Source organism: Podarcis muralis, chromosome 5, assembly GCF_964188315.1.
Source record: "Podarcis muralis chromosome 5, rPodMur119.hap1.1, whole genome shotgun sequence".
Lineage (NCBI taxonomy): Eukaryota > Metazoa > Chordata > Lepidosauria > Squamata > Lacertidae > Podarcis > Podarcis muralis.
The window spans coordinates 100,123,126-100,149,915 of record NC_135659.1 but is presented as its reverse complement, the minus strand read 5'-3'; the positions used below and the strand labels follow the sequence as shown (position 1 = coordinate 100,149,915).

General features: G+C 50.4%; 1 protein-coding gene across 1 annotated transcript; it reads right to left on the bottom strand.

Annotated features, from left to right (window-relative positions):
* Positions 1–853: 853 nt before the first annotated feature.
* On the bottom strand, positions 854–26,607 carry TTI1 (TELO2 interacting protein 1). Its single transcript, XM_028735650.2, has 8 exons — positions 26,499–26,607; positions 23,573–25,889; positions 21,228–21,431; positions 19,712–19,860; positions 18,039–18,179; positions 14,902–15,106; positions 13,664–13,751; positions 854–3,005 (listed from the first exon to the last, which is right to left on the bottom strand). Exons 2-8 carry the CDS (start codon positions 25,836–25,838, stop codon positions 2,792–2,794), a joined length of 3,267 nt encoding a protein of 1,088 aa, XP_028591483.2. The 5' UTR covers positions 25,839–25,889; positions 26,499–26,607; the 3' UTR covers positions 854–2,791.
* Between the last annotated feature and the right edge of the window lie 183 nt (positions 26,608–26,790).

Sequence of the window (26,790 nt, the reverse complement as noted above, 5' to 3'; positions counted from 1 at the left end):
AGTAAAATAGTTGTTTATTGCCTTGACATCTGGTGGGAGGGCGTTCCACAGGGCGGGCGCCGCCACCGAGAAGGCCCTCTGCCTGATTCCCTGTAACCTCACTTCTTGCAGTGAGGGAACCGCTAGAAGGCCCTCGGAGCTGGATCTCAGGGTCCGGGCTGGATGATGGGGGTGGAGACACTCCTTCAGGTATACAGGACCAAGGCCATTTAGGGCATTAAAGGTCAGCAGCAACACTTTGAATTGTGCTCAGAAAAATACTGGGAGCCAATGTAGGTCTTTCAAGACCGGTGTTATGTGGTCCCGGCGGCCACTCCCAGTCACCAGTCTAGCTGCCGCATTCTGGATTAATTGCAGTTTCCGTGTCACCTTCAAAGGTAGCCCCACGTAGAGCGCAAGTTAGAAGAGACATGATAGAAGTTTTTACTGAAGTAGTCAGATATCAACACAGACCTGGCGCAACCCCCTCCCCAACTCTCTGGAAGAACGGCAGCCCCTGCTGCAACAGCCACTTTGCATTAACCCTGCATGCCATTCATGGCTGCAGAATAATGACTCCAGATCTACTATTTCGGAAGCAAGTCCAAGCATTTAATGGCAACGTCGTTAGAAAGAGTGGCATCCTATTTCTCCCCCCCCCCCCCCCGTGTTTAAAAAAATCACACTATATTTTGAACGGTTCCACCGAGCAACGAGATTAATGGGTGGCGGAGTTTGCAAAGATTGCCTGCGATAAATAATTGGTGGAGAAGCGAGGAGGCAGGTGGCAAAGTTCTGCATTGGGCTGCTCTTGGGTAACGGATCACTCTTTGCTTCGGGGTTCATCAGTCTCTTGAAAATCTACACAGGCAGGGGTTTTTTGCCTCTCCAACTGAAGCAACCATGCGTTTTCACCTCCTCACGTTCCCAAAGAAGGGAGCACTGAATTTCCTTGGCCTGAGATGGTGCAGGATGGAAGTGGGAAGATATCTGCATTCTTTGCTTCAAGCTAACAAGGACAGATTTTGCATGAGCTCACTGAGTGGTTGCAAAACTGCAACATTCCCTACGCACCTGCACATGCTTTTGCCCTCTTGAAACCCAGCAGCAGCTGAGATATTTGGCAAGACAAGGATTTCAGAAAACTGCAAGACTTTTTTTTAACCTACAGGAAAGTCAAGCATCCCTAACTAGGGCCCATCCAGACTCACCCGGAAAATCCACATTTCACATCACCGATTCATCCCCGTGCTAGTGCAAATATCAAAAACAATACAGCGCCAGACATTAAAAACTTCCCTAAACAGGTGTCTTTTAAAAGTAAAATAGTTGTTTATTGCCTTGACATCTGCTGGGAGGGTGTTCCACAGGGCGGGTGCCACTACCGAGAAGGCCCTCTGCCTGGTTCCCTGTAACTTGGCTTCTCACAGAGAGGGAACCGCCAGAAGGCCCTCGGAGCTGGATCTCAGTGTCCGGGCTGGAGATGCTCCTTCAGGTCTACTGGGCCTTTGAGGCCGTTTCAAGGTCAGCACCAACACTTTGAATTGTGCTCGGAACCGTACTGGGAGCCAGTGTAGGTCTCTCAGGACCGGTGTTATGTGGTCTTGGCGGCCGCTCCCAGTCACCAGTCCAGCTGCCGCATTCTGGATTAATTGCAGTTTCCGGGTCACCTTCAAAGGTAGCCCCACGTAGAGCGCAAGTTAGAAGAGACTTGACAGAAGTTTTTACTGAAGTAGTCAGATATCAACTCAGACCTGGCACAACCCCCTCCCCAACTCTCTGGAAGAAAGGCAGCTACTTTGCATTAACCCTGCATGCCATTCATGACTCACCCGGAAAATCCCCATTTCACATCACCGATTCACCCCGTGCTAGTGCACACCTGAGTGGTTTATATTCAGACACGATTTCAGCCAGGGATTTGGGGGTCTGTTCTCCTTGCTTTCTACTATTTGCTCTTTCAAGCAGCCCTGCAGGAGCTCCTCCACTTCAAAAACGCCCATGTCGAAAGAAGGGAAACATGGACAAAGGTGTCCAGGGCAAGATGGCAGAAGCCAAAGGCAATGGACAACTTCCTACCTGCTTGATCTGACTTCACTTCATTTGTAAGCCAGGAGGAACATGGCTGAGGACTCCCCCCTCCCCCCCGACCTACGAACAAATATGGTCAACATAGTGACTCGGGGCGCCGGAATACTTTAATAACTTGGAGTAACAGGGGAACCTTGTCTTGTTTAACCATTATGTCTGTACTATAGCTGCAGCCACTGCCACCTACGCAGCAAAACAGCCCTGTGGTTTATTTATTTCGGCTTTATTTCATGTCTGTATTTGTAGATGCGCTAGGTAAACTGCCACACCAGATCCTGTTTCCTAACACTGCATTTTGCAGAATATTGCATAACCTTTTTTGAATCAATAAAAACGAGAGGCAGAGCAGGTGTCCCTTTTGGATTTTCCGTGGATCAGAGAAATTCCAGATTTAGAAGGAGAATGTCGAGGGCAGCGGGGGAATCAAAGGACACAGAAGGGGTGCCTATTCCACTTTAAGCCGAGGTGCGGATGGGCGGAGGTCCCTAGGAAGGCACAGTCATCTCATGCTCAGAGGCTTTGCAGTCATGTTCTCTGGCCAGCTGAGACCTTCTCCCAAGGAGGCGCAGCTCCAACGCTCCTCTTCAGCAACTGCACAATGCTGCCTGAGGATCTTCCCCCATCAACCCTCCTGTTCCCCTTCCTGCTGCTGCCTGGAGCACCACTGGACCCCCAGATTCTAGCAAAAGGCTCCCGTCTCTCCAGGTTTCAAGGGTGGCCCTCAGGGTGCAGCCGCCACTGCTCCTTCCCTCCCTTGCAGCTCGCCCAGCAGGCGCCCCACATTGTCGGTGAACTCGCCCCGCTTCTTCTCCACCCCGGCCAGCTTCACGGGGTGCAGGCTGGGGTGGGGGGGCACGTAGGGGTGGGGGCACCAGACGTTGCTGAGGAAGAGCCAGACGGCATCCGGATCCACCTGCATCAGGTGGAGGAAAACGCTGCGGAGACAAAAACAAAAGCAGGGAGGGGAAGCTGAGTCAATGGGAAGTCTAGAATCATAAAGTCACAGGGTTGGAAGGAGACCCCCAAAGGTCATCTATTCCAACCCCCACTCGCAATGCAGGAATCACAGCTCAAGAAACCCTGAAAGGCAGCCACCCAACTTCTGTTTAAAGACCTCCTTGAAGAAGAGTCCAAGTGGGTGTCAAAGACAGGGCTCTTCGTCAATCCATTTTATTGTATATAGCCAAAGGCCTTTACAATGGGCGACAGAGAATAAAAGGAAAACTTTCCTCTAAAATCATGCAACATAACCTGTAGCAGTTTTCAACATAAAAAGAAATCTACAACAAGAACAACAACATAATAACAATAGCAATAATAATAATAATATTTTATTTATACCCTGCCCTTCCTGGTTCAGAAAACCCCGGTTCAGGGTGGCTAACAAAAAAATTTAAAACACTTAATTGATGCTACAAAAAGCAGCATTAAATACGGTATGAAACGTGAATAACAATTAAAAAAAATCAGTTTATAGAATCATAGAATCATAGAGTTGGAAGAGACCATAAGGGCCATCGAGTCCAACCCTCTGCCAAGCAGGAAACACCATCAGAGCACTCCTGACATATGGTTGTCAAGCCTCTGCTTAAAGACCTCCAAAGAAGGAGACTCCACCACACTCCTTGGCAGCAAATTCCACTGTCAAACAGCTCTTACTGTCAGCAAGTTCTTCCTAATGTTTAGGTGGAATCTTCTTTCATGTAGTTTGGATCCATTGCTCCGTGTCCGCTTCTCTGGAGCAGCAGAAAACAACCTTTCTCCCTCCTCTATATGACATCCTTTTATATATTTGAACATGGCTGTCATATCACCCCTTAACCTCCTCTTCTCCAGGCTAAACATGCCCAGCTCCCTTAGCCGTTCCTCATAAGGCATCGTTTCCAGGCCTTGGACCATTTTGGTTGCCCTCCTCTGGACATGTTCCAGTTTGTCAGTGTCCTTCTTGAACTGTATGGGACAATGACAATAAAGATTATCATATCGTAAAAAGCGAATCGCCAAATCGCATCATTCAGAATGATGGTCAGAGGTGGTTTCCCTCTGAGTCTCACATGACTCTGCCCTCTTTCAGGCTTCCCCCAAATTCCTACTTTGGAGGCTCAGCGGTTTTTTTAATGGGTGCAAGGTGTGGCTTTTCATAATTACACAGCATTATTGCAGCAAACCGAGGCCAGGCTCACATCGCAGGTGAGGACAGTCTTGCCTTCCTAGTCCAGTCCCTGCAACGACTGGCTCATCTTTCAAATCAAACAACTTCTTCTCTGTCCTCGCCACAATAATTTTCTTCCTTTCTTTTGGACTGGGTGGCCGGAGACCATTTTTGCTCCGCAGAGATGGTTCCCTGCCAGCCTCGCTCCACCTAATCAATGGCAAAGGATGTTAATTCATCCTGGTTGCTTTGCAATCCATATGTTTGATCCTGGACGGCTGCGGAGAACACCAGCCCTGTCTCAACTCATTTGGAGCCCTGCCTCTGGATAAAGCCTCTTGTTTCTTCCCCACACCTTCCCCCCAAAATACGGTTCTGGTTCACGGCACAGTCAGCACCCTGGAAATTGCAATGTGCTAAATAAGTGTTCTCCGCCTTAATGCTTATTTGCTGCGAGCCGAAGCCCAGGAAAAAACGAGAGAGTCCTGATTAAAGGCATTGCCACTTCCTATTTTAAACTTCCTTCATCAATAGATTCCCACACGGAGGTGAATAGCTGTGGCTTCAGAGTAAGCTGCATTTTCAGAATGTGATTACATAAAGCAACTGGTTCAGAGATTAAATTTTTAAAAGGCTGTGAGAGAAAGAAGTAAATCTCTGGAAGGAATGTCTATCTATCTTACGCAAACATACCTTCTCTCTCTCTCTCTCTCTCTCTCTCTCTCACACACACACACACACACACACACACAAACTTAGCTTAACACCTGAGATGACATTATGATCTCTTCCCAAACTTGCTCTATTAAAAGTAGGAATTGCACATACACAAAATTCAAAGTGTGACGTGGCTGCTGAGATTCCCCAACCTGGTGCTCTTCACTGGTACTCAGGATGAGACCCTACCTGCCTGTGCACTGTCTTGCCAGAGTGGTGCATGCTCTAGTTATCTCCCGCTTGGACTACTGCAATGCGCTCTTCGTGGGGCTACCTTTGAAGGTGACCCGGAAACTGCAACTAATCCAGAATGCGGCAGCTAGACTGGTGACTGGGAGCGGCCGCTGGGACCATATAACACCAGTCCTGAAAGACCTACATTGGCTCCCAGTACGTTTCCGAGCACAATTCAAAGTGTTGGTGTTGACCTTTAAAGCCCTAAACGGCCTCGATCCTGTATACCTGAAGGAGCGTCTCCATCCCCATCATTCTACCTGGACACTGAGGTCCAGCACTGAGGGCCTTCTGGCAGTTCCCATCCTGCGAGAAGCCAAGTTACAGCAAACCAGGGAGAGGGCCTTCTCAGTAGTGGCACCCACCCTGTGGAATGCCCTCCCTTCAGATGTCAAGGAAATAAGTAGCTATCTTATCTTTAAAAGACATCTGAAGGCAGCCCTGTTCAGGGAAGTTTTTAATATTTAATGCTGTATTGTTTTTAATACTCGATTGGGAGCCGCCGAGAGTGGCTGGGGAAACACAGCTAGATGGGCAGGGTATAAATAAATTGTTGTTGTTGTTGTTGTTGTTGTTATTTTCTTCATTTGGACTCTAGCTTCTTCCATCAGACCAGTCACTACAGTCATGCTGGCTTGGGGAATGATGGGAATTGTAGTCCAAAGGCAACTGGGGAGCCCCAGTTTGGGGAAGGCTGACCCAGCTGACGCCAACAGAGCGGTTCCTTTCCTTCTCTCTCTCTCTCCTTCTCACAGAATTTTGCAAACAGTTTCATTGTGCAGCCTACCTTCTCACTGACTTATAAATCTTGCCATTGCTGCTGCTTTTCTATGGGACTTCGTCCTCCAACGCAGATATCAGGTACAGAAGCCAATGTACATGGTGGGGGTTATGGAAGAGTTTGGATTTGATATCCCGCTTTATCACTACCCGAAGAAGTCTCAAAGCGGCTAACATTCTCCTTTCCCTTCCTCCCCCACAACAAAGACTCTGTGAGGTGAGTGGGGCTGAGAGACTTCAGAGAAGTGTGACTGGCCCAAGGTCACCCAGCAGCTGCATGTGGAGGAGCGGAGACTCGAACCCGGTTCCCCAGATTACGAGTCTATCACTCTTAACCACTCCACCACACTGGCTTCAGTGGAGGGACCTGGTGTCTATAAATCATGCTTTTCTCTTTAAAAGCCCACTCAAAATTGCTAGAATATAATCAAAGCCAACAGTAATCAAAGAAATGAGGCAGGCACTCCACCTCGAGAGAAAGTTTTAAGAACTCTCCAAAAAGGTTTGCAGTCTGCTGGTCATGCTGAGCTCAAGAGGCAATGAGTTCCAAAGGTGTGGGAGCTGCTGTTGCAGATAATGGCCCCTGATTGGCCAAAACACCAGTAAATTTGGTGTGGTTGTTCTGCTGTTACTTTGCTACAAATTGCCTTAATCAGGATTGAAAAATTTAAACAGCTTAAATTGAAATGTGTTTATGTACTTAAAGCCTAGATTGTTTTGGTTTCTGAAGTCATTCTGAGTGAGCCAAATTGCTGATTTTTGTCATTTTTGAATTTACTGACACGCTCTGCATTTTGTACAGCGGTATTTCCAGCGTTCCGTAATTTGATGCTCTGAATGTCTGCTGTAATATGGTTTGGCCACAGCTCATTGTGGGAAAGCAGAATATAAGTGAATCAAATCAAACTGATGAAGCAACTTGGTTCCAAAGCACGGCACTGACTAGGCAGCCCAAGCCGGATCCCCCCAAACTTGTGTGATTCCCCTGGCAGATTTCTGTGGCTTTTCTCCAGGCAAATCAGTCCAGAATTACCCTCCCAGAGGTGGGCAGTTTGACAGTCACTGGCCTCCTCTAGAGCTGCTGCGGGAAACTGGGCAAAATCCAAACACCAAAGACTTGGCTTCAGGCAGAGAAGGCCTCTGGTCTCTCCTTCTCTCTCTTTTTAATGGATTTGCATGGCTTTTTCAACTTCTTGTTTGTACCAGGCAAGGCACCACCCAGCTCAGCCGCTTCGCTGCCTCTTTGCGGCAGGTGTGTTTGCGCTGTGCCCATTGAGACGGCCTCCGAGGCTGGAATTAGATGCTCTCCGCAGCCAAGCCACCGCTCTTGAAACCAGGAGAGGCTCTTCAGGTCTGATTGGGATTCAGCAGAGCCCTTTCCTAGAGGGATAATCGAAGCACTTCTTCCGTGGCCTAGGAAACGGCTGGCAGACCTGGAGAAATCCATCCTCCTGGGCAAGGAACCGCGCGGGAGGACCAGACAGGCTCCACAACAAAGGGCGCTTATTCATTGAGTACGGAGGCAGCGTGGCACAGCAGTTACCGAGTGCTGGACTAGGACCCAGTTGACCGGGGTTCGGGTCCACTGCTGGGCCACGAAGCTCACTGGCTGTGACCTTGTGGGCCAAGCGCTCGCTCTCGGCCTAACCTACCTGGCAGGCTTGTCGTTGTAAGGATAAAATGAGGAAGGGGAGAGGTATGCCTACCACCTCAAACTCCATGGAGGAGATAAATGAAATACAGTGGTACCTCTGGATACGAACGGGATCCGTTCAGGAGCCCCGTTCGCATCCTGAAGCAAACGCAACCCGCGTCTGCACATGCCCGGGTCGCGATTTGCCGCTTCTGCGCATGCGCGTGATGTTTTGAACTTCTGCACATGCACGAGTGGGGAAACCCGGAAGTAATGTGTTCCGTTATTTCTGGGTCGCCGCGGAACGCAACCCAAAAACGCTCAACCTGAAACAGCTTCAACCCAAGGTATGACTGTAGATGAAATGAAATGAAAAGGATAAAATAAAATAAAATAAATAAAAGGCAGAGACAGGGGATTGATTCTGCAGGAAAGAGAAAAGTACTACAATGCCTTAGGATGTACAGAGAGGACACCTTTGGGCTCCCCAAATCACAGAGGAAGAGATGGAAGGGGTACTGTGATGCAACCCATTACGCCTTCCAAGGTGGCGAATGCCCCTTCCTTGGAGGTTTTTAAACAGAGGTTGGGTGGGGATTCTTTAGCTGGGATTCCCTGCATCGCAGGGGGTTAGAATAGATGACCCCTGGGTGTCTCCTCCCAACTCTGCAGTGCTATGATTCACAGATGCTCCATCACATCCCTGTCCCTCATCCCAATCCTGTGCCTACAAAACGATGCCAAGAGCCAGGCTGTCGTCACTAGAGCCTTTGCACCTGAGAAACTCCACCAGGGACTCCAGCTTGCAAGTTCTGCAGCCCTGACTGATACCCTGACTGATGCCTCGTCTGGGCAGCAACAGCCACAGAGCCCACTGGGCATTGGGCGCCATCCGGCAACCTAATCTCACTTGAACCCCACCGGGCGGCAGCGGCCAGAGTCAACAGACGCACAAAGCTGCCTCGCACCGAGCCAAACGGGCAGTCTGGCACCCTCAGGCTGGCAAGCGCTCCCCACAGCCGCTGGCAAAGGCCCCTTCCCCAGTCCTCCTGCCAGGGATCTTTTAAGGGGAAATGTTGGGGATTGAACCAGGACCTCCAAGCCGGCAGAGCTTGGGCACAGCTGCTGCAAGTCCTCACTAAGCCATGTCCAATGATGCTGGAAGATTCAGGGCGGTTAAAATACAAGTTGCTTCTTTATTTTGACCGTCTGTGCATGCGCGAGCAGCAAAACCCGGAAGTAACGCGCTCAACCCGAAAATACTTATCCTGAAGCATATTTATCCTGAGGTATGACTGTATATGAAATAGGTACTCCCTGCAAAATCAAATAAACAGAAATCTTACAAATCTCTGAAAGTCACAAGATACGCGCTCTTGATGGATTCTCTTGAAAACATAGATCCAAATAAACATAAGTCTTAAAAGTCTCTGAAAGTCGTTGTAGACTATGCAAGTCTCTGAAAAAACGCTTACAAGACTTATTTTATTTGTTATTTTGTTTTCATACTGTTTAATGTTCTGTATAGATTATAATATAAAGAGTTTATATTGACATTGCATTGTTGTACTTGGTACATTGTTGCCTTGGATATTACTGATAATTGTTTGCAATTGTTTAATTGTTTGGTTACTTGTCTTCCCCAGCCTGACATGGCAGATGCATCCTTGACCCCTTCCGTCGGGCGCCTCCACATCCTGCCTGGTCATCTCAGGTCCAGCCTGACCTTGGGATGACCCACCCTCCACGCCGAGACCCTTCTCCTCTTGGGCCGAGATTCTGCCCTGGCGGTCCAGAGGGCTGTGCAGCTTAAGGACCAACTTGACTCCTGCAATTATATATATATATATATATATATATATGAATGTACTCCAGCAGTTTCCAAGCAACCTCCGTTTCCATGGCGAAAGATGCCCGGGTTAATCCAAGCAGACGTGCTCGCCTTTGTATTTGCTTTGCTCAAGTGCGGCTTATTGATTTTTACTTTGTTTTTAAGCTTTCGCTTGGCAGGGCTCTGCACCAGAGCTGGCAACTTGGCAGATGCAGATGGGGATGCGGGGAACGAAAGCAGCCCAAGCTGGGAGCACGGAGAGGCGCCTGTTTAACCGTGGCGAGAAATGGCTCGGCATCGCTGGCTTGTGCAAACCCACCGGGTCTGCGCTGAACGGAGCTGGAGCGTCTCGATGGGTTTGGCTCGTCCGGGCAAGTTGGAAGCAGGCTGCTCAGCGCAGAAGCTTCTCTGCGGTGCAAAAAGGCTGTCGTCGGTGCCCTGGCCTTTCCAAGAATAGCCTCTTGGGCGCAGGCTGGGGGGTGGGGGTGGGCAGGAACCTGCGGCCCTGCAGCTGATGGTGAAGACCATAGGAAGAGCTTGCAGGATCAGGCCAGTGCCCCACCTAGGCCAGCATTCTGGTCTCACAGGGAAGAAGGACTTCCTTTGATCTGTCCTGAATTTTCCAACATTCAACTTGGATGTTTGTGTGTTATGAGACAGGGAGAAAAAAATTTCTCTGCCCACTTTGTCCATGAAGAAAGGTTGCAGCACCTGGGGCCTTTTTTTTAGTTTAGAGTAACAAGCGACATTATAGAACATGGGTAGGCAAACTCAGGCCCGGGGGCTGGATCTGGCCCAATCGCCTTCTAAATCCGGCCCGCAGATTGTCCGGGAATCAGCGTAGTTTTTACATGAGTAGAATGTGTCCTTTTATTTAAAACACATCTCTGGATTATTTGTGGGGCATAGGAATTCGTTCATTTTTTCCACTTCAAAATATAGTCTGGCCCCCCACAAGGTCTGCGGGACAGTGGACCAGCCCCCTGCTGAAAAAGTTTGCTGACCCCTGTTATTTTTTGTTTAGTCGTGTCCGCCTCTTCGTGACCCCCTGGACCAGAGCATGCCAGGCACTCCTGTCTTCCACTGCCTCCTGCAGTTTTCGTCAAACTCATGCTGGTAGCTTCAAGAACACTGTCCCACCATCTCTTCCTCCGTCGTCCCCTTCTCCTTGTGCCCTCCATCTTTCTCAACATCAGGGTCTTTTCCAAAGAGTCTTCTCTTCTCGTGAGGTGGCCAAAGTATTGGAGCCTCAGCTTCAGGAGCCTCAGTTTTTGTTCCTTCCAGTGGGCACTCAGGGCTGATTTCCTTCAGAATGGAGAGGTTTGATCTTCTTGCAGTCCATGGGACTCTCAAGAGTCTCCTCCAGCACCATAATTCAAAAGCATCAGTTCTTCGGTGATCAGCCTTCTTTATGGTCCAGCTCTCACTTCCATATATCACTACTGATGTCTCTGCTAGTGCATGGCGTTAAAAAAAAGAAGATTGGAAGGTACCCCCAAAGGCCATCTAGCCCAACCCCCTCCCCGCAATGCTGGAATCTCAGTTAAAGCATCCCTGGCAGATGGCCACCCAACCTCTGCTTAAAAACCTCCAGCGAAGGAGAGTCCAGCACCTTCCAGGGGAGTCTGTTCCACTGTTGGGTAGCTCTTAGGCTCAGAAAGTTCTTCCTAATGTCAGGATCTCCTTCCTTGTAACTAGAATCCATTAGTTTGAGTCCTCCCTTCTGGAGCAGCAGAAAGCAGGCTGGATCCCTCTTCCATGTGACAGCCATTCAGATCTCTGAAGATGGCTATTGCATCTTCTCTCAGTCTTCTGTTTGGCAGGAAGGACTCAGGCTGGGCGTCCACAAAGCAGGTCCTCTTAACCTCTGGGAAGGGAGAGGCTTACGTAACTTGAACTTAAGCTTGCAGAAACTCTGGAGATGGGAAAGGTCTTTCGCTCCCACTGTGACAGAGCAAGGACCCTCAGCACTTGCCCCTGCCCCCAGGGCATTTTGGCCTTTGTTGTGTTCGGATATTGATGTTCCGTTCCTCCTTAAGAGGAACAGATATGTGGAGTTGTTGTAGGTCACATGCCTGTTTACTTCCAGCACAGTCTGCTGGGAACTTCCGCTGTATATTGCTTTTGCTGTACTGCTGGTTTGCTTGGACACGAAGGGAAGAAGACATGTTTTTCCTTTGTTCCTGATGCTGAATAAACGCCTGTAAATAATGCTTACACATGTTTCTGTCTGCCACTTCCGTTGTGTAGATTTATTCACTCTGCTGAGAAGAGCGTGCTCAGTTTCTGAAGGTTTCGGAGGCTCGAGTTGCTGATTGATGCTGTTCCGAGAACCGGAGTTTGCCTGGCTGCCGAAGCCACCTGGGGGCTGCCAAATGCCCCCTTGTCCCTGGCAGCATCCCAACAGGTTGGAGCCCTATCAACAGAACCATTGGTGCTTCTTCTGCTATTAATGTGAGTTGACCGGGGTTTCTTTCCTCCTCCAAATTTCCTTGCTGTACATGTATTTAAGAGCAATTAAGAAGCCACGACACAGGGACGCGGGTGGCGCTGTGGGTTAAACCACAGAGCCTAGGACTTGCTGATCAGAAGGTCGGAGGTTCGAATCCCCGTGACGGGGTGAGCTCCCGTTGCTCAGTCCCTGCTCCTGCCAACCTAGCAGTTCGAAAGCACGTCAAAGTGCAAGTAGATAAATAGGTACCGCTCTGGCGGGAAGGTAAATGGCGTTTCCATGCGCCGCTTTGGTTCTCCAGAAGTGGCTTAGTCATGCTGGCCACATGACCTGGAAGCTGTATGCCGGCTCCATCGGCCAATAAAGCGAGATGAGCAGCGCAACCCCAGAGTCGGCCATGACTGGACCTAATGGTCAGGGGTCCCTTTACCTTAGCTAAGAAGCCACGACGACAACAGAGGGTCTGGTCCTTTTCCAGGATTTGCCAAGCGGTGGAGAGAAACAGACTTGGGCTCAGGCAAGCGCAGGTGACGTTCAAGGCCAAAGGGACGGAAGAGAGAAAACAGAAAGAAAATGGGTGTGTTGGGGGAGAGCCACCTTTCCCTGGTTTGGTGAAAACAGCAGGCAGGGTGAGGCAGGCTTCCCACTGAACCAAATTTGCCTTTTTCCAAAGAGACTTGTATGGTGAGAAGATTTCATTGGCTGGTCCACCTACCTGGAACTGGAATCCCAAGAGGCCGGATGCTGCAGCACAATTGCTGACCGGAGGGGGGGGGGGCCTTGTCCACAGAGAACACCTGCGGGTGCTCAGAAATCTGCACCGGTTGCTAATTTGCTACTGGGCCAAGTTGAAGGTGTCAATATTAGTATAGGAAGCCCTGAAAAACCTGGGAGCACTTTACCTACGAGGTCGCCTTGATCCCACATGTGCCCACTGAACCGCTTTGATCAACAGAGCTGGCACTGATACAAGGCCACAGGATGCCTTTTCTACATTGGAAAGAACTCAGTCTTTCAGTGGGGCGGCAGCTGCACTCTGGAACCCCTTGCCACTTGGCCTCGGGCAAACACCTTCACTGGACTCCAAACTTTTTGGTCTGGCAAGGACTGTCCGCATATGTAGAAAGTGGATGTATGTTTTAATCTCTTTTTAGTTCATAGCTGACTTTGGGATGTTTCAAAGGGCTGGGTTTTTGTTTTTTTACTGTTTTTACAGATAGTTTTACTGTTTTATTCCCTTTGGAAACTGCATCAAGGTTGTTTTTTTTTTAACAATCAAGCAGCAATAATAATAAATAATAACTTATTACTTATTGCCTACCCATCTGGCCAGGCCTCCCCAGCCACTCAGGGTGGCTTCCAACAGAATATTAAAAACACAATAATACATCAAACATTTAAACCTTCCCTAAACAGTGTATAAATGCATCAGGAAGTTTTTAATGTTTGATATTTTACTATGTTTTATATAGGCTGTAAGCTGTCCAGAGTGGCTGAGGAAACCCAGCTAGATTGGCGGAGTATAAATAAAATAAAGATGATGATGGAATGAATGAATGCAGGTCCTTGTTGAGTGAAGGGCAAGGCCCCCTGCACCTTGGCTCACTTGCGTGAGTCACCTGTAGCAGCCGGCTTTGTGGTGTTGCTTGTGGAGCATATTTATGGATCTAGGAGGGGGCAGCTTTCCTGCAGAGAGGGGGGATTAGACTTGATGGCCGAGGGAACCCTACACTGCTATGAAATTCTGTTCCGGGTACAACAGGAAAGGCTTTGTGTTGCCTGCATTTCCATTACCTGCAGGCGGCCTCTTGCAATTTGGCAGGCTGCTTGGCGCTGAGGTAGGGGAGGCAGGCGTCCTCCACTTTATTCAGGTCGCCCTCACCTGTGGGAACAGGAAGAGAGAAGTGTCAGCGGAAGACGACTCGCGCAGGGAGTGCCCCGGAGGGTGGGCAGAGCGTCGGCTTGCATCTGCAAACAAAGGCAAGGTTTAGGGCTTGCAGAGTGAATCAAGGCCTCAGGGTAGGCAAGGGAAACTCGGTTCCTGAGAAGGCAGGAGCACAGGGAGTTGCAGTCCTTACAAGGCTTTAAAAAAAGGTTTAAAAACCTAAATGGCACAAATTCAAAGAAAGGAATACAAGATAAGCTGTTTTAGATTTTGAACGAACTCAAGAACAGGGCTGAAATGCGCCCATGGTCTAGATGGAACTGCTGATGTTAAAGACTGATTAAAGACTAAAGGCTGATGCTAAAGACTTTCTCACCTGGCACTGGGCAGGCAGAGATGCACACACGACCCCTGCAGAAAGCAGCTCTGCCAGCCCTGAGTTCGGCTCGTTCCCAAGCGCCAGGCTGGCAGAGCCCCTTGTGCTGCGGTTCCCAAGCAACAACCTCCGTTATCCTTTTTTTTATACACTTTTTATTGAGTTTTCTTTAACATGTACAAACAAAATAAATACTCTAAAGTTCAACGATCGTATGTCTGCTTATTTTCTACACGCTCTATCGCGCACAGACTTCCCTCCCTTCAACAGGCTTTCATATTAAATTTTCTCTTTCACAGGTTCTTATACACATCACAAGATTTATTTTAATTCTGCTACAGTCTTTAAACTTCTACAGTTATTACCTATATACTCGACAAATTTACTCCATTCCTTTTTGAACTTTGTTTCCTCTTGGTTACGGATCCTGTGAGTCAGTTTTGCTAATTCTACATATTCAACCATTTTTGTCTGCCACTCCATTAGTGTTGGTATTTCCTGAGTTTTCCATTTTTGGGCTACTAAGATTCTGGTGGCAGTTGTAGCATACATAAATAGTCTCTGGTCTGCTTTTCTTAATTCATCGCCTACCAACCCCAGTAGAAAAGCTTCCGGTTTTTTTGGGAAGGGATATTTAAATAGTTTTTTCCAAGCTCCGTTATCCTAAGGTTGCAAAGGTTCGGCTGCTGTAATTTGTCTAATTCTCTTTTAAAGCTGTCTAGGTTGGTCACTGCCTCCTGTGGCAGGGAGTTCCACAGATTAACTACTCACCAAGGTCCAGAGTTTTGCATAGGGACCCAAGGCCCTGCAGCACGGCGAGCTGTAGCTTGAAGGCAAGGGTGTGGCTATAGATGGGCCCTGCCCGGGCGCTGACCGGGGCCTGGGTGACGAGGGAGGCTGCCAGCTTGGGCAGGACGTCTTTGGAGAATCGCCGCCGCAGGAAGTCGCCGCTGTGGGCTCCCAAAGTGCACAGCACCTGTGGAAATTCCACCAGACAGGCTCTTATTCACAGAGGCAAGACCCATTTGCTGGAATGAGTGCAATCTGCAACCAAATGCTGCCATATCGAGGGCTCCTGTGCAGTTTTCCAGCCAGCTATGCCCTTTCCCGGGATACTCCATTCCATTCCCCTTCTCCCCTGCGATGAAAAGCAGGACTCTTTCATTCTGCTTCAGAGCACAGCCGCTCTGTGCCAGGCCACTCACACCCAGTCTTGCTTTCTGCATGAATCTGAACTGAGTGGGCGATCTGCCACAAGACCCAGGCAGAGGGGCTTCTCGGTGGTGGCACCCGCCCTTCAGAACGCCCTCCCCTCAGATGTCAGATAAAACAACTATCTGACTTTTAGAAGACACCTGAAGGCAGGGAAGTTTTTAAATGGTTAATGTTTGATTGTGTTTTTAATATTTTGTTGGGAGCCACCCAGAGTGGCTGGGGCGAGCCAGTCAGATGGGCGGGCTAGGAATATAAATTATTATTATTTCTCTATGCCACGTTCAGCCCAAATCTGGGGGGCTTGGAGCAAATACTTCAGGTTGGGCTTGCACACTATTTGCACAGTGCCGCACAGCTCTGTGTATAAGAGCGACTGTGCAAGTTGGGGGTGCCTGCAGCATCATGCAAAGGACTAAAGACAAGAAAGTGCAAGAACTGCTAAGCCTCTAGGCATCGCAGGGGGTTGGACTAGATGACCCCTGGGACCCCTTCCGACTCCTCATTTCTACGATTCTAAACTCGGCTGCCAAGAGGAGGCCCGCCCAGCACAGGGAGGGTTGGGTCCCCTGCCGCACTGAAGTTCTCTCCCTCCCTCTCTGCAGTTTCAGAAAGGAGGCCACCGCGATCAAAGGGATTTCTATAATTAAAAAGTATCACCTTCCCTGCTGCTTGGCAGGATATCTCAAAATGCTGAAAAGGTAACTGCGTTCCTCGATAACGTCTTCTCCTCTCTGCGCAAAAAAATCCTGCCTGGTCCTTGAGATGTTGGCTGGGTATTGCAGGCTTGGCTGGGGGTTTTTTTTGTCCCCCCCCCCCAGGTGGGGGCCCCTGTGTATTATGCTTTTAGCTTTAAGTCGCTCAAACCATTTGCACTTCAAACGCTCTCCTCGTAGGCCAGATCTCGGAGCTGGAAGCCTGGAGGGCATCAAATACTTCCTCCTTGCCACGTTAGCTGGCAACTGGAAGAATCTGCTGGCGCACAGCTGGGCTAGATTCTCTAAAAGGGGAGCACAATTCCCCCCCCCTAAAAAGCAGATCTTGCACCAGCCCTTGAGAAACAAATAGGAGATGAAATATAGGGAGGGAGATTTCCTCTTTGCTGCTCCACTTTTCCCCTGTGACCGTTTTTCACTTTGCTTTTTCAGCCAGGCTCCAGCTGTGGAAGCCAACCTGGTGCCCCCATGAATCAGTTAGCACTACGGAGCTCAGCGCTGGGCCGCACTGTCAGGCTGTTAGTTTTATTCCCTGTTTTGCTTATTGCAAATATGCGTTGTTCTCATCGGCCGACTGGCCTTCTTTTGGAGGCAGCAATGCTTCTCACTGCCAATTGCTGGAAACTGCAGGAGGGGAGAAGGGCTCCTGTGATCGAATCCTGCGTGTGGGTTTCTCCCCACAGGCGTCTGGTTGGCCACTGTGGCGATTGGCCTTCTGTGGTTTCCAGCAGCTGGTATTCAGAAACTGGGGTTGCCCTTCAGACTGACCCAGAAACCCCAGCGGGTGCAGAATGCTACTCCTTATGGGGTCCTCGCTGCGGGATCACATTCACCCAGTGCTATACCAGCTGCACTGGCTCCCGGTGGAGTACAGGGTCAGGTTTAAGGTGCTGGTTTTAACCTTTAAAGCCCTATGCGGCCTAGGACCCTCGTACCTACGGGACCGCCTCTCCTGGTATGCCCCACGGAGGACCTTACGATCTTCAGACAAAAACATCTCGGAGGTCCCAGGACACAGGGAGGTTAGGCTGGCCTCAACCAGAGTCAGGGCCTTTTCAGTACTGGCCCCGACTTGGTGGAACACTCTGTCCCAAGAGACCAGGGCCCTGCGAGACTTGACATCTTTCCGCAGGGCCTGCAAGACGGAGCTGTTCCACCAGGCCTTTGGCCAAGGCACAGTCTGACCCCCTCCTTTGGTAATCCTCATAGAACTCTAGCCCAATGGTTTCCATTAATTTTATTCTGAATTGATTTTATTCTGAATTGATTTTAGAATGTATTTCAATTAACTGATTGTGATTTTATGTAAACTGTGTTACTTTTACTTTTGTTAGCCACTCTGAGCCCGGCTTCGGCTGGGGAGGGCGGGATATAAATAAAATTTTATTATTATTATCACATACTCTTTTTTTTAAAAAAAAAAAAGTTTTATTAAACTATGGTGTGCTATTTTAGGGGAGGAACTTAATTTCTGCAAATCTCTTTCCTTAAAATGTGTTTTTGGGTGTGAGGAATTAAAATCTGCTATTATTTTTGTGACTAGACAGCATTTAGCTCGGTAAGTCTACATCTGATGAAGAATCATGTAAACTGCTTTTGGAAAACCAAATAACTTTTAATTTCACCTTCTGAAAATGTCAGCTAATGCTAAACGATGGTGGTGATGTAACTGGAAATACCTGGCAATCAATGATTTCCATGCAATTTTCCTTACCGAGAAAACTAAATTATATTAATTTAACCAAAATATATTTTGAATCCCCAAGCCACGTTACGACGTTTTAGCACCCTTCATTTTCAGAATCTGCAAAGATTCAATACAAGGGGAAGCCCCAAATTCCGCAGATCATGCCCATGAAACCAGACTGTGGTCAAGACGGCTGGCTCCTCCCTTGCCGGAACTGCGTCAGGGGCCAAGTTCAGCCCCTTCCTGGCCCCGGTGGGATGTGGGTGGGTGTTGAGGATTCTGAACAGTCTCACCTTGAAGGCCCTGAGAACGGCCAGGGGGTCGTCCTTGGTCAGGCGGTGGACAAGGGCAGGCCACGTCCGATGGGCCAAGGGAAGGAGGTGGCTCTCGTGGGGGCTCAGCACCGTCACGCAGAGCTCCAAGACATCCAGGACCTGCCAGGGGAAGCGCAGGAGAATTCAGAGGAGAAACACAAGGGCATTAGCGGAGGTGGAGACAGCTAGACGAGTGATTCTGCGATATAAGAGTGTTCAGCGCTCGTTCTTTGTTCTCACCTTGGGAAGGAAACAGCCCTTGATCTCTTTTTCAAACACTAAAATGTGTTGGTCACTTGCGGGAGTCAGTTGGTAGCTGACCACCCCTCAACTTGCGTAATGTGTTGGCAGAGGGTGTGGAGCCCCAGGAGAGTCTCCAGAGATTTCTTGCTCCCAGCAGAGGCCTTCTTCCAGAGTGCCCGGTTAAGGGGAAAACTCCTCTCCTACACAGTTCAAAGGAACAACGTGCTTTTTGTCTCCAGACACAAGACGAAGCTAGACACTACTATCTACTTATGAGAGATCTGCCAGCACTCCTTCCATGCTAGCGAAACGCTGCTGTGTAAAACCTACAGCCTCTTCCTCCGACAGCTTCAGAGTCAGACCCTGACAGCAAACAGGGCAGGGCTCAACATCAGCACAAGATCAGGAAAACAGGACATACTCATAGTTTAAAAGTCCCGGGCCCTAAGAAAGTCAGACTATCCTCCACTAGGGCCAGGGCCTTCTCAGTGGTGGCTCCGACCTGGTGGGATGCTCTGTCCCATGAGATCAGGGCCCTGCAGGATTTGACCTCCTTCTGCAGGGCCTGTAAGACAGAACTATTCTGCCTGGCTTTCAATTTGAACTTAGCCTGATCTTTTATTCCCCATCCTTCCCTCCCCCTCCCCTTCTATGAAGATTACCTGCTCTGGGATCCCACAGCTGGTTCTCCCCTGGTCTCCTTGCTGCCCCAAATAGGACTAACTTAGCCAGCTAGCCCTGGTGATCATCTAATGTTTATTGGATGGATTTCCCCCCTAAATTGATTTTTGATTTTATTGTTATTCACGTTTGATACTGTATTTTATGCTGTTTTTTGTAGCATCAATTAAGTGTTTTAAATTTGTTGTTAGGCGCCCTGAGCCCGGTTTTCTGAACCGGGAAGGGTGGGGTATTAATAAAAAATTATTATTATTATTATTATTATTATTATTATTATTATTATTATTTATTAAAAACAATGCCCTGGAGACCATTATATCTGTCTCCACATCCCTGAACCAACGGAAGAGCGAAGACTCTGCAAATCATACACTCAACCTCGCTGGTGTTGCTATGGTGACCCAGGGCACCTGACACCCTTATCTCAGAGCATCCAGACACAGAGGATGTGCTCCTCAAGACAGGAGGCCAAGCACTGTGTCATGTAACCCATTTTTCGCATCATACCCAAGGGTAGCCTCTGGACGGTTTTAAGATCAGCCCTTTGAGCTGGGAGCCAAGCCCATCAGTCTCAGACACATGGAAAAGGGACTGCGGACATGCTCGAAGCAACTCGTTTCACTGCTGTTTTACATGTTCAAAGCAAGGGCTTTGGCACTTAGATACCATCTCCAGGGCTGGGCCAACAGCAGAGAGTCTGGTGGCCTGGCTGCTGCTCCAAGGCGTACCTTCAGCCGCACATGGAGACTCTTGTCGGAGAGCAAGTGGGCACATCTCTCCATCACGGCCTTGGCGGTCTGGGCATGGGCTGGCAACACGCTTTCTGTCTCCAGGCTCTGCTCGTTTGCTTCTGGCTCCAGAGAAGGCAGCTGATCCTCTGGGAATAAGAAAGGAGGGTTGGCACTCATGGGAACGATACAGGGTGGAACATTTTTTAAATAATTATTTCATAAACTTTATGCTGCACTGCTTGACTGTAGGAAAAAAGTCTCAAAGCAGTATGGAAGTGAGAGCTGGGCCATAAAGAAGGCTGATCGCCGAAGAATGGATGCTTTTGAATTCTGGTGCTGGAGGAGACTCTTGAGAGTCCCATGGACTGCAAGAAGATCCAGCCTATCCATTCTGAAGGAAATCAGCCCTGAGTCCTCACTGGAAGGACAGATCCTGAAGCTGAGGCTCCAAGACTTTGGCCACCTCATGAGAAGAGAAGACTCCCTGGAAAAGACCCTGATGTTGGGAAAGATGGAGGGCACAAGGAGAAGGGGACAACAGAGGACGAGGTGGTGGGACAGTGTTCTCGAAGCTACCAGCATGAGTTTGACCAAACTGCGGGAGGCAGTGGAAGACAGGAGTGCCTGGCGTGCTCTGGTCCAGGGGGTCACAAAGAGTTGGACACAACTAAACAACAACAAAATCTATGAAAGATTAACAATTTTTCAAAACTTTCAAAAAGTTAAAATAGCAATAGACTCAAAGCAGGTTAAAACTCACACCAAACTGGGTAGGCTGGTCTAAACAATAATAAATAAATAAATAAATAAATAAATAAATAATAATTTATTATTTGTACCCCGCCCATCTGGCTGGGTCTCCCCAGCCACTCTGGGCAGCTTCCAACAAAGATTAAAAATACATTAGAATGTCACACATTAAAAACTTCCCTGAACAGGGCTGCCTTCAGATGCCTTCTAAATATCAAGTGCCGTATTTTTTGCTCCATAAGAATCACTTTTTCCCTCCTAAGAAGTAAGGGGAAATGTGTGTGCGTCTTATGGAGCGAATGCAGGCTGCGCAGCTATCCCAGAAGCCAGAACAGCAAGAGGGATTGCTGCTTTCACTGCGCAGCGATCCCTCTTGCTGTTCTGGCTTCTGAGATTCAGAATATTTTTTTTCTTATTTTCCTCCTCCAAAAACTAGGTGCGTCTTGTGGTCTGGTGCATCTTATAGAGCAGAAAATATGGTAGTTGTTTATCTCTTTGACATCTGATGGGAGGGCGTTCCACAGGGCAGGCGCCACTACTGAGAAGGCCCTCTGCAACAAGAATGTTTTTCGCAGGCACCAAAAGAGGGTACAGTGAAGGCGCCTGCCTGACGTCAATAGGCAGGGAGTTCCGAAGGGCACTAAAAAGATCAAGCTCTCCCAAATGCAGCTATGGCCATAAGTGTCATAAGTGGGTCATAAGTGTAGGGGAAGAGCATTCTGGGCTCCGACCAGAGACCTGAAGCGCTTCCAGCTGTACTGACCTTCCTCCTCCTCCTCCTCCTCTGTGAGATTGCCTTCTGCAATCCGCTTCTGCTTCACGTACTCGAGGAAGAACTCTTCCATGGCCTCTGCGGTGAGAAGCGGCGGGGAAGGCGTTTCCTCACTCTGCTCAGCTGCTCCCGAGAAACGGCCCCCTTCGTGCTCCAAATTCTTCTCTGTTCGGTGCTCCACAACAAACCAGGAAGCTGCCAAGAGGAGGAAAGTGTGACTTCCTCAAGCCCAACACAGCAATCCTGAACTTGGCTACGAAATGGGTTCTATTCTGGGCAGCTGGGATATAGATTTAAGTCCCAATTTGGGGAAAGAGGGCTAAACCACACAGGGAAGACACAGCGCAGCGAATCTCCATGCCAGGCTATGTTCGTAAAACCGTGCAGAACTAGTTTGTAAAACTCTTATTATATATTTGTTGGCTGCGGCTAGGTTGACTATTGCTCAATAATGGAGAAATATGTTTGATTTTTCCCTTCACATTTGGTTTCAGAAGGCCCTACACATCCCAATTGCAGAAGAGTGGAATCATTTGATGTGTGTTTTACGAGACACCACCAAGGCAACAGCCCTCGCATGATGGATGTTTCTGACATGCATTAAGGAACTGGCAAATTCCCACGAAACCAGATTTATTTGGTGCTGACTACATACCAAAATCCACTACCACAAGCCCTCTTTGATCCCGAGAGAACGATAATCCCATTTTCTGGTCTGATTTTAATCAACCTGTTCATGCTCCCCTATACTATAGAACTATGATAGCAAGTCACCACCAGATTCGTTTCGCTTCGTTGTGTAAGATATTTTGATTCCTTCATAAAGTTCTAAAAAACAAAAAGAGGTACTGTACAGTACATAGTAGCAGCTACAAATTATCCTGGCTTTCCTCTGCAACTGGGACAATCAGGCTGCAGACCAAGGAAGTTTCAAGGAATTCAATTTGTTCCTTTCTAAACAGGTAGATCTTGACTCCGAATAACTCTGGGATGAATCCTGCGCTGATCGTACCCAGAGCAAACCCATTGAAATTTAAAAAGGCATGACATAGGTGCCTCAATTTCAATAGGTCTACTCGCAAGTATGATTTAGTTGGCTATAACTCTCAGTGCTGAATATTACTCTCACATATGCATTCCTGATGTATGCATCCTCTGAAGGAAATCCCATGCAGAGATTAACAGTTATTCCTGAGTCATTTGGCGTCCCCACACAGTGCAGATCAGTGGGGAGCACCACCCCATGGAGGACAGTGGGGTTACCTAGGAAGGCACTAAGAGGCAAAGGTGCAGGAAGGGGGTGCGAGAGGTTTAAAGGACTAACCGAATTTGAAAAGCTGGTATCACTGACTCAAGTTCATTGGCTTTGTTGAATTAATTAAACTAAATAGTTTTAATTGGATTTTGAATAAACATGGAACTAATTGTTACCATTTTGAATTTCATTGTGCCGTTCTCTTCCTTAGTGGGTTGGGCAAACTGCTATCCTGATTAGTGATTTTTACAGGGTTGGGGGCACTGGGGATGCGAATGTGGAACCAAGAGGGCAATGGCCTGAAAAAGTTTGGGAACCACTGGAGTAGATGTTACCAGCACGGATACAAGGCCCTGGTTCATTTCCTAACTTGGCTACAGAATTTCTGAAAGGGAGAAATGGGTGAATTAAGTCACACATTGAAACCGAGGCCAGGACCCCTGGGATAGCAGAGACAAGACAGAGGTCCCCCATTTTGGAGGGGGTGCTGTGGATTTCCTACTCTGAGTCAAGGTGGCAAAGTGGTTAGATTGCCGGACTAGGACCTGGAAGAGCAGGGTTCGAATTCCTCATGACCACAAAGCCTGACCTTGGCCCATTTGCTATCCCTTAGCTAAGCCCTACCTCACAGGGCTGTTGTTGTGAGAGGGAAAGTAAAGGTAAAGGTAAAGGGACCCCTGAACATTAGGTCCAGTCGCTGCCAACTCTGGGGTTGCGGTGCTCATCTCGCTTTACTGGCCGAGGGAGCCGGCGTACAGCTTCCGGGTCATGTGGCCAGCATTGACTAAGCCGCTTCTGGCAAACCAGAGCAGCGCACGGAAACGGTGTTTACCTTCCCACCGGAGCGGGACCTATTTATCTACTTGCACTTTGATGTGCTTTCGAACTGCTAGGTGGGCAGGAGCAGGGACTGAGCAACGGGAGCTCACCCCGTTGCAGGGATTTGAACCGCCAACCTTCTGATCAGCAAGCCCTAGGCTCTGCGGTTTAACCCACAGTGCCACCCGCGTCCCTGTGAGAGGGAAACAGAGCCACTTATGCCTTGAGTTCCTTGAAAGAAAGCATGGCAGTGAATGGGTACCTATCCTCAGCAGCAGCGTGTGCATGACCCCAAGGAACGAGGCCGCCCGGTCAGCGTGATGCAGGTCAAGCTTGGCCAGGATGTCCTGGATGACGTCATCCACCAGGGGCAGCACATTGGCATCCGAGTGTCTCAGCATGGCTTCCAGGACCCGCGAGCAACGGGGCACGTGAGCCTGGTGACGCAGGTGCAAGGAGATGCCGTTCACCAGGTAGTCGGCGTTCTGGTTGATAAGGTCCGGGATGGAGCCGTAGCCGCAGGCACAGCAGATGTCCTCCATGGCCCCGCTGGCTGCCTGGCTGATAAGGAGCGTGGCATCTCCTGCCTTCTCCAGGACGGGGTACAAGGCTGAGATCAGCAGCGGGCGGAAGTCCTGCTTGAGCGCGGAAGCAAAGCAGCCCACCCCTTCCAGCTGGATGCAAATCTGCCAGATGTTGCCGTTCATGGCGTGGACGGTGAGCTTGGCATCTGGGAGAGGAAGGGGCTGGCCAGGCGGAACGGCAAGGAGCCCGGAGCGCTTCGCCTCCGGTTCGCTGGCCACCTCCTCAGCCTCGATGCTGGTGACCAGGTGCCAGTTGGCTTGGTCCACGTATTCCTCCAGCACAGAAGCCACGACGCCTCTGAGATCCTCAGCACTGGTCACCTCTTCCCGCTCATGAAGGACGTCCACCTCCAGCCCAGCTGCTCCAGCAACCAGTTCATTGAGGACCATCGCCGCCTGCTTCCGGTAGACAGCCGACTCTCCGTACAGCCCCAGGAAATGTTCCGCCAGCAAATAGAGGTTCCCGTAGTATCCGAGGACCCGGCAGATCTGCTGGAGCAAGGAGAATATGCGCTCGTCGGCAAAGAACCGGAAGCACTTCCTCTGGGCGCTGCTGCAGTGCTGCGAAGGTCCTGGCAGGTTCCCGAGACGCCGCTCCTCCACCACCTTCACGTCCTTCACGTCCAGCTCCAGGACTTGCACAAGGGCCCTGGAGAGGCGGTGGAGGTGGGCAGCGGAGTTCAGAACCAGGTTGACCCGGGGGCCCAGCAGCTTCAAGTACCCGAGGAGCAAGTTCAAGGTGACCGTCTTGCCCTGGTCATCCTGGGAGCTCATCAGGCGGGGAAGGGCGGTGGCCAGGGAGTGGAGGTCCTCCGAAAGGATGTCGGCAAGAAGGCGGTTCTCCGCCATCCTTCCCTGCTCCGTGGCGCTCCGCAGGACCTCGTTGCTCCGAGTTCGGATCTCGGGCCTCTCGTCATTGACGAGGCCGACCAAGGCCTTCAGTAGCTGGCTGGCAGAGTCGACCAAAGACCGGCCGCAGGTCGCCATCAAGAGCTGGACCATTTCCACCAGCTCCATCCTCGCCTTCCAGTGAGGGTGAACGGACACGGACCCAACCACCTTCGTGATCAGGATGGAGAGCTTGGCTGCTGTGCTCTTTGCCCAGTCGGGGTCTCGATGGACCACAAGCTCCGAGAGCCTGCCTTGCCCCTGCACAGATGCCTCCGTCTTTGGCGGGATCTGCGCCAGTTGCTCATCTGCCATGACCAAAGCTAACGTCCGGGAAAAGACTTTGACGGCCGAGACGACGACGGCATGGCCTTGCTTCACGTCCCCCGCAATGATCCGGGAGAGCGTGAGGGAGATCCCAGGCAGGAAGGAAGCAAAGAGATCCCCACAACGCTTTGCCTCCTCGCCATCCAGTGGCCGGTGGCCCCCCTCGCAGTCACACTGCAGAAGCAGCGCTTGCAGGCATCTCAAGGCCGTGATCTTCAGCTGCTTGGCTTTCTCCTGCTCCGCCAGGGAGAGCAGCAAGGAGACGGCAAAGCCCAGGTGCGGGAGGTTGGAGGGCTGGTACAGAGTCGCCAGGACGTCGCCGGAAGCCGAATGCAGCAGAGCCAGCAGTGCCTGCAAGACAGCCTCCTTCAGCTCCTCCGACAGAGGGGCCAGCTGCTGCGGGCTGGAGGGGGAGGCCAGGCAGACGCAGAGCTCGGAGAACAGCTCCAGGAGCAGATCGGGCTTCTTCACGCACGTGGCGGAGAGCACCGAGGCCACGCACTGGGCCACGGTCTGGACCACGCGCTCCCGCTTCGGCCCTGGGATCTTGAGGGTGAAGCGCAGGGGGAAGAGGACATATTCCTGGAGTTCCTGCAGGGCAGTGTCGCTGACCGTCTTCAGCTGGGAGTGGAGCAGCTCCACGTTCTCCGCCGTCTGGGCTTTGGTCAGCTGCACGCAGGCCGGGCGCAAGGCCCCAAACGCCTCCTGCGGGGTGTCGAAAACAGCCATGGCCTGGCCTTCCCCCCCTCGACTCAGGCCTCTCCTCCGGTCGTCGTCATCCTGCGCAGGGAAGGGGAAATCAGTTCTGTGAGAGCAGCTTTCAGGTTACAGGAGGAGCAGGAGGAGAAACACAATAAATAAATAAAAAAGGTAACAAGCCCAATGTGCCCCTTGACGTAACTTCTGTTGGCCTTAAGAGGGGAAATAACAAGAAAAAACTAGAGGAAGGCTCTCTGACAAACAGCAGGCAGTCTCAAGGTCCCTTAAAGAGTTTCACTGCATGGCTAGCTACCCCAGTGTGTGCAGAGCAGGGCAGCTTTGGCCAATGCCTGGAGCTGAAGAGAGAAAGAGAAGCCCTCTGGCATTCAAAGGAAGCGGCCTGGGAATCCCGGAACTGTAGAACTGGAAAGGACCCCGAAAGGTCACCCAGCCCCGACCCCCCTGCAGTGCAGGAATCGCAGCATTGCGGAATTGGAAGGGGTTCCCCGAGGGTCATCCAGCCTGACCCCCTGCAATGCCTTGCAAGGGACCAAGCCCTCTGGTCTAGCCTGGCAGCGTCCCTGGCCCAGACTGCCTGTCTCTTTGGGGTCCAACTTTGCAGGAGGGGGCCTGGCCAGGCCTTTATGCCCGGAGGGCACGCGCTCTACCCACTGAGCCACACTGCCTCACCTGGGGCCGGAGTCCCGCGAGTGGGCGGGGTCAGGCCGCCGGCAAGGCCCTGGAAGTGGCCCCGGGTCGCAGGTCACTGGCCCCCTATTTCTCCCCCTCCCCAAACACCCCCCAGGCCTCCCGCCTTCCCCCCCGCTTCTCCCTTCCTCACGCGCCGCCCGGGAGAAAGCGAGAGTTCGCCCCATGCCGGAAGTCACAATTCTGACGGAGCGAAATATCTCCCGCGGGGGAGACCGGCGAGCGGGAATGAGCGACAAAAGTCCCACCGGAGCATCACCGCCCATGCGCGGCG

Excerpts from the sequence above, each read along its gene's own strand:
- TTI1 (XM_028735650.2), bottom strand. The coding sequence starts at position 25,838 with ATGGCTGTTTTCGACACCCCGCAGGAGGCGTTTGGGGCCTTGCGCCCG. Across the intron at positions 18,180-19,711 it reads GTCTCCATGTGCGGCTGAAG|GTCCTGGATGTCTTGGAGCT; the intron begins GTACGCCTTGGA and ends TTCCCCTGGCAG. Across the intron at positions 3,006-13,663 it reads TTGCAAGAGGCCGCCTGCAG|CGTTTTCCTCCACCTGATGC; the intron begins GTAATGGAAATG and ends TTGTCTCCGCAG.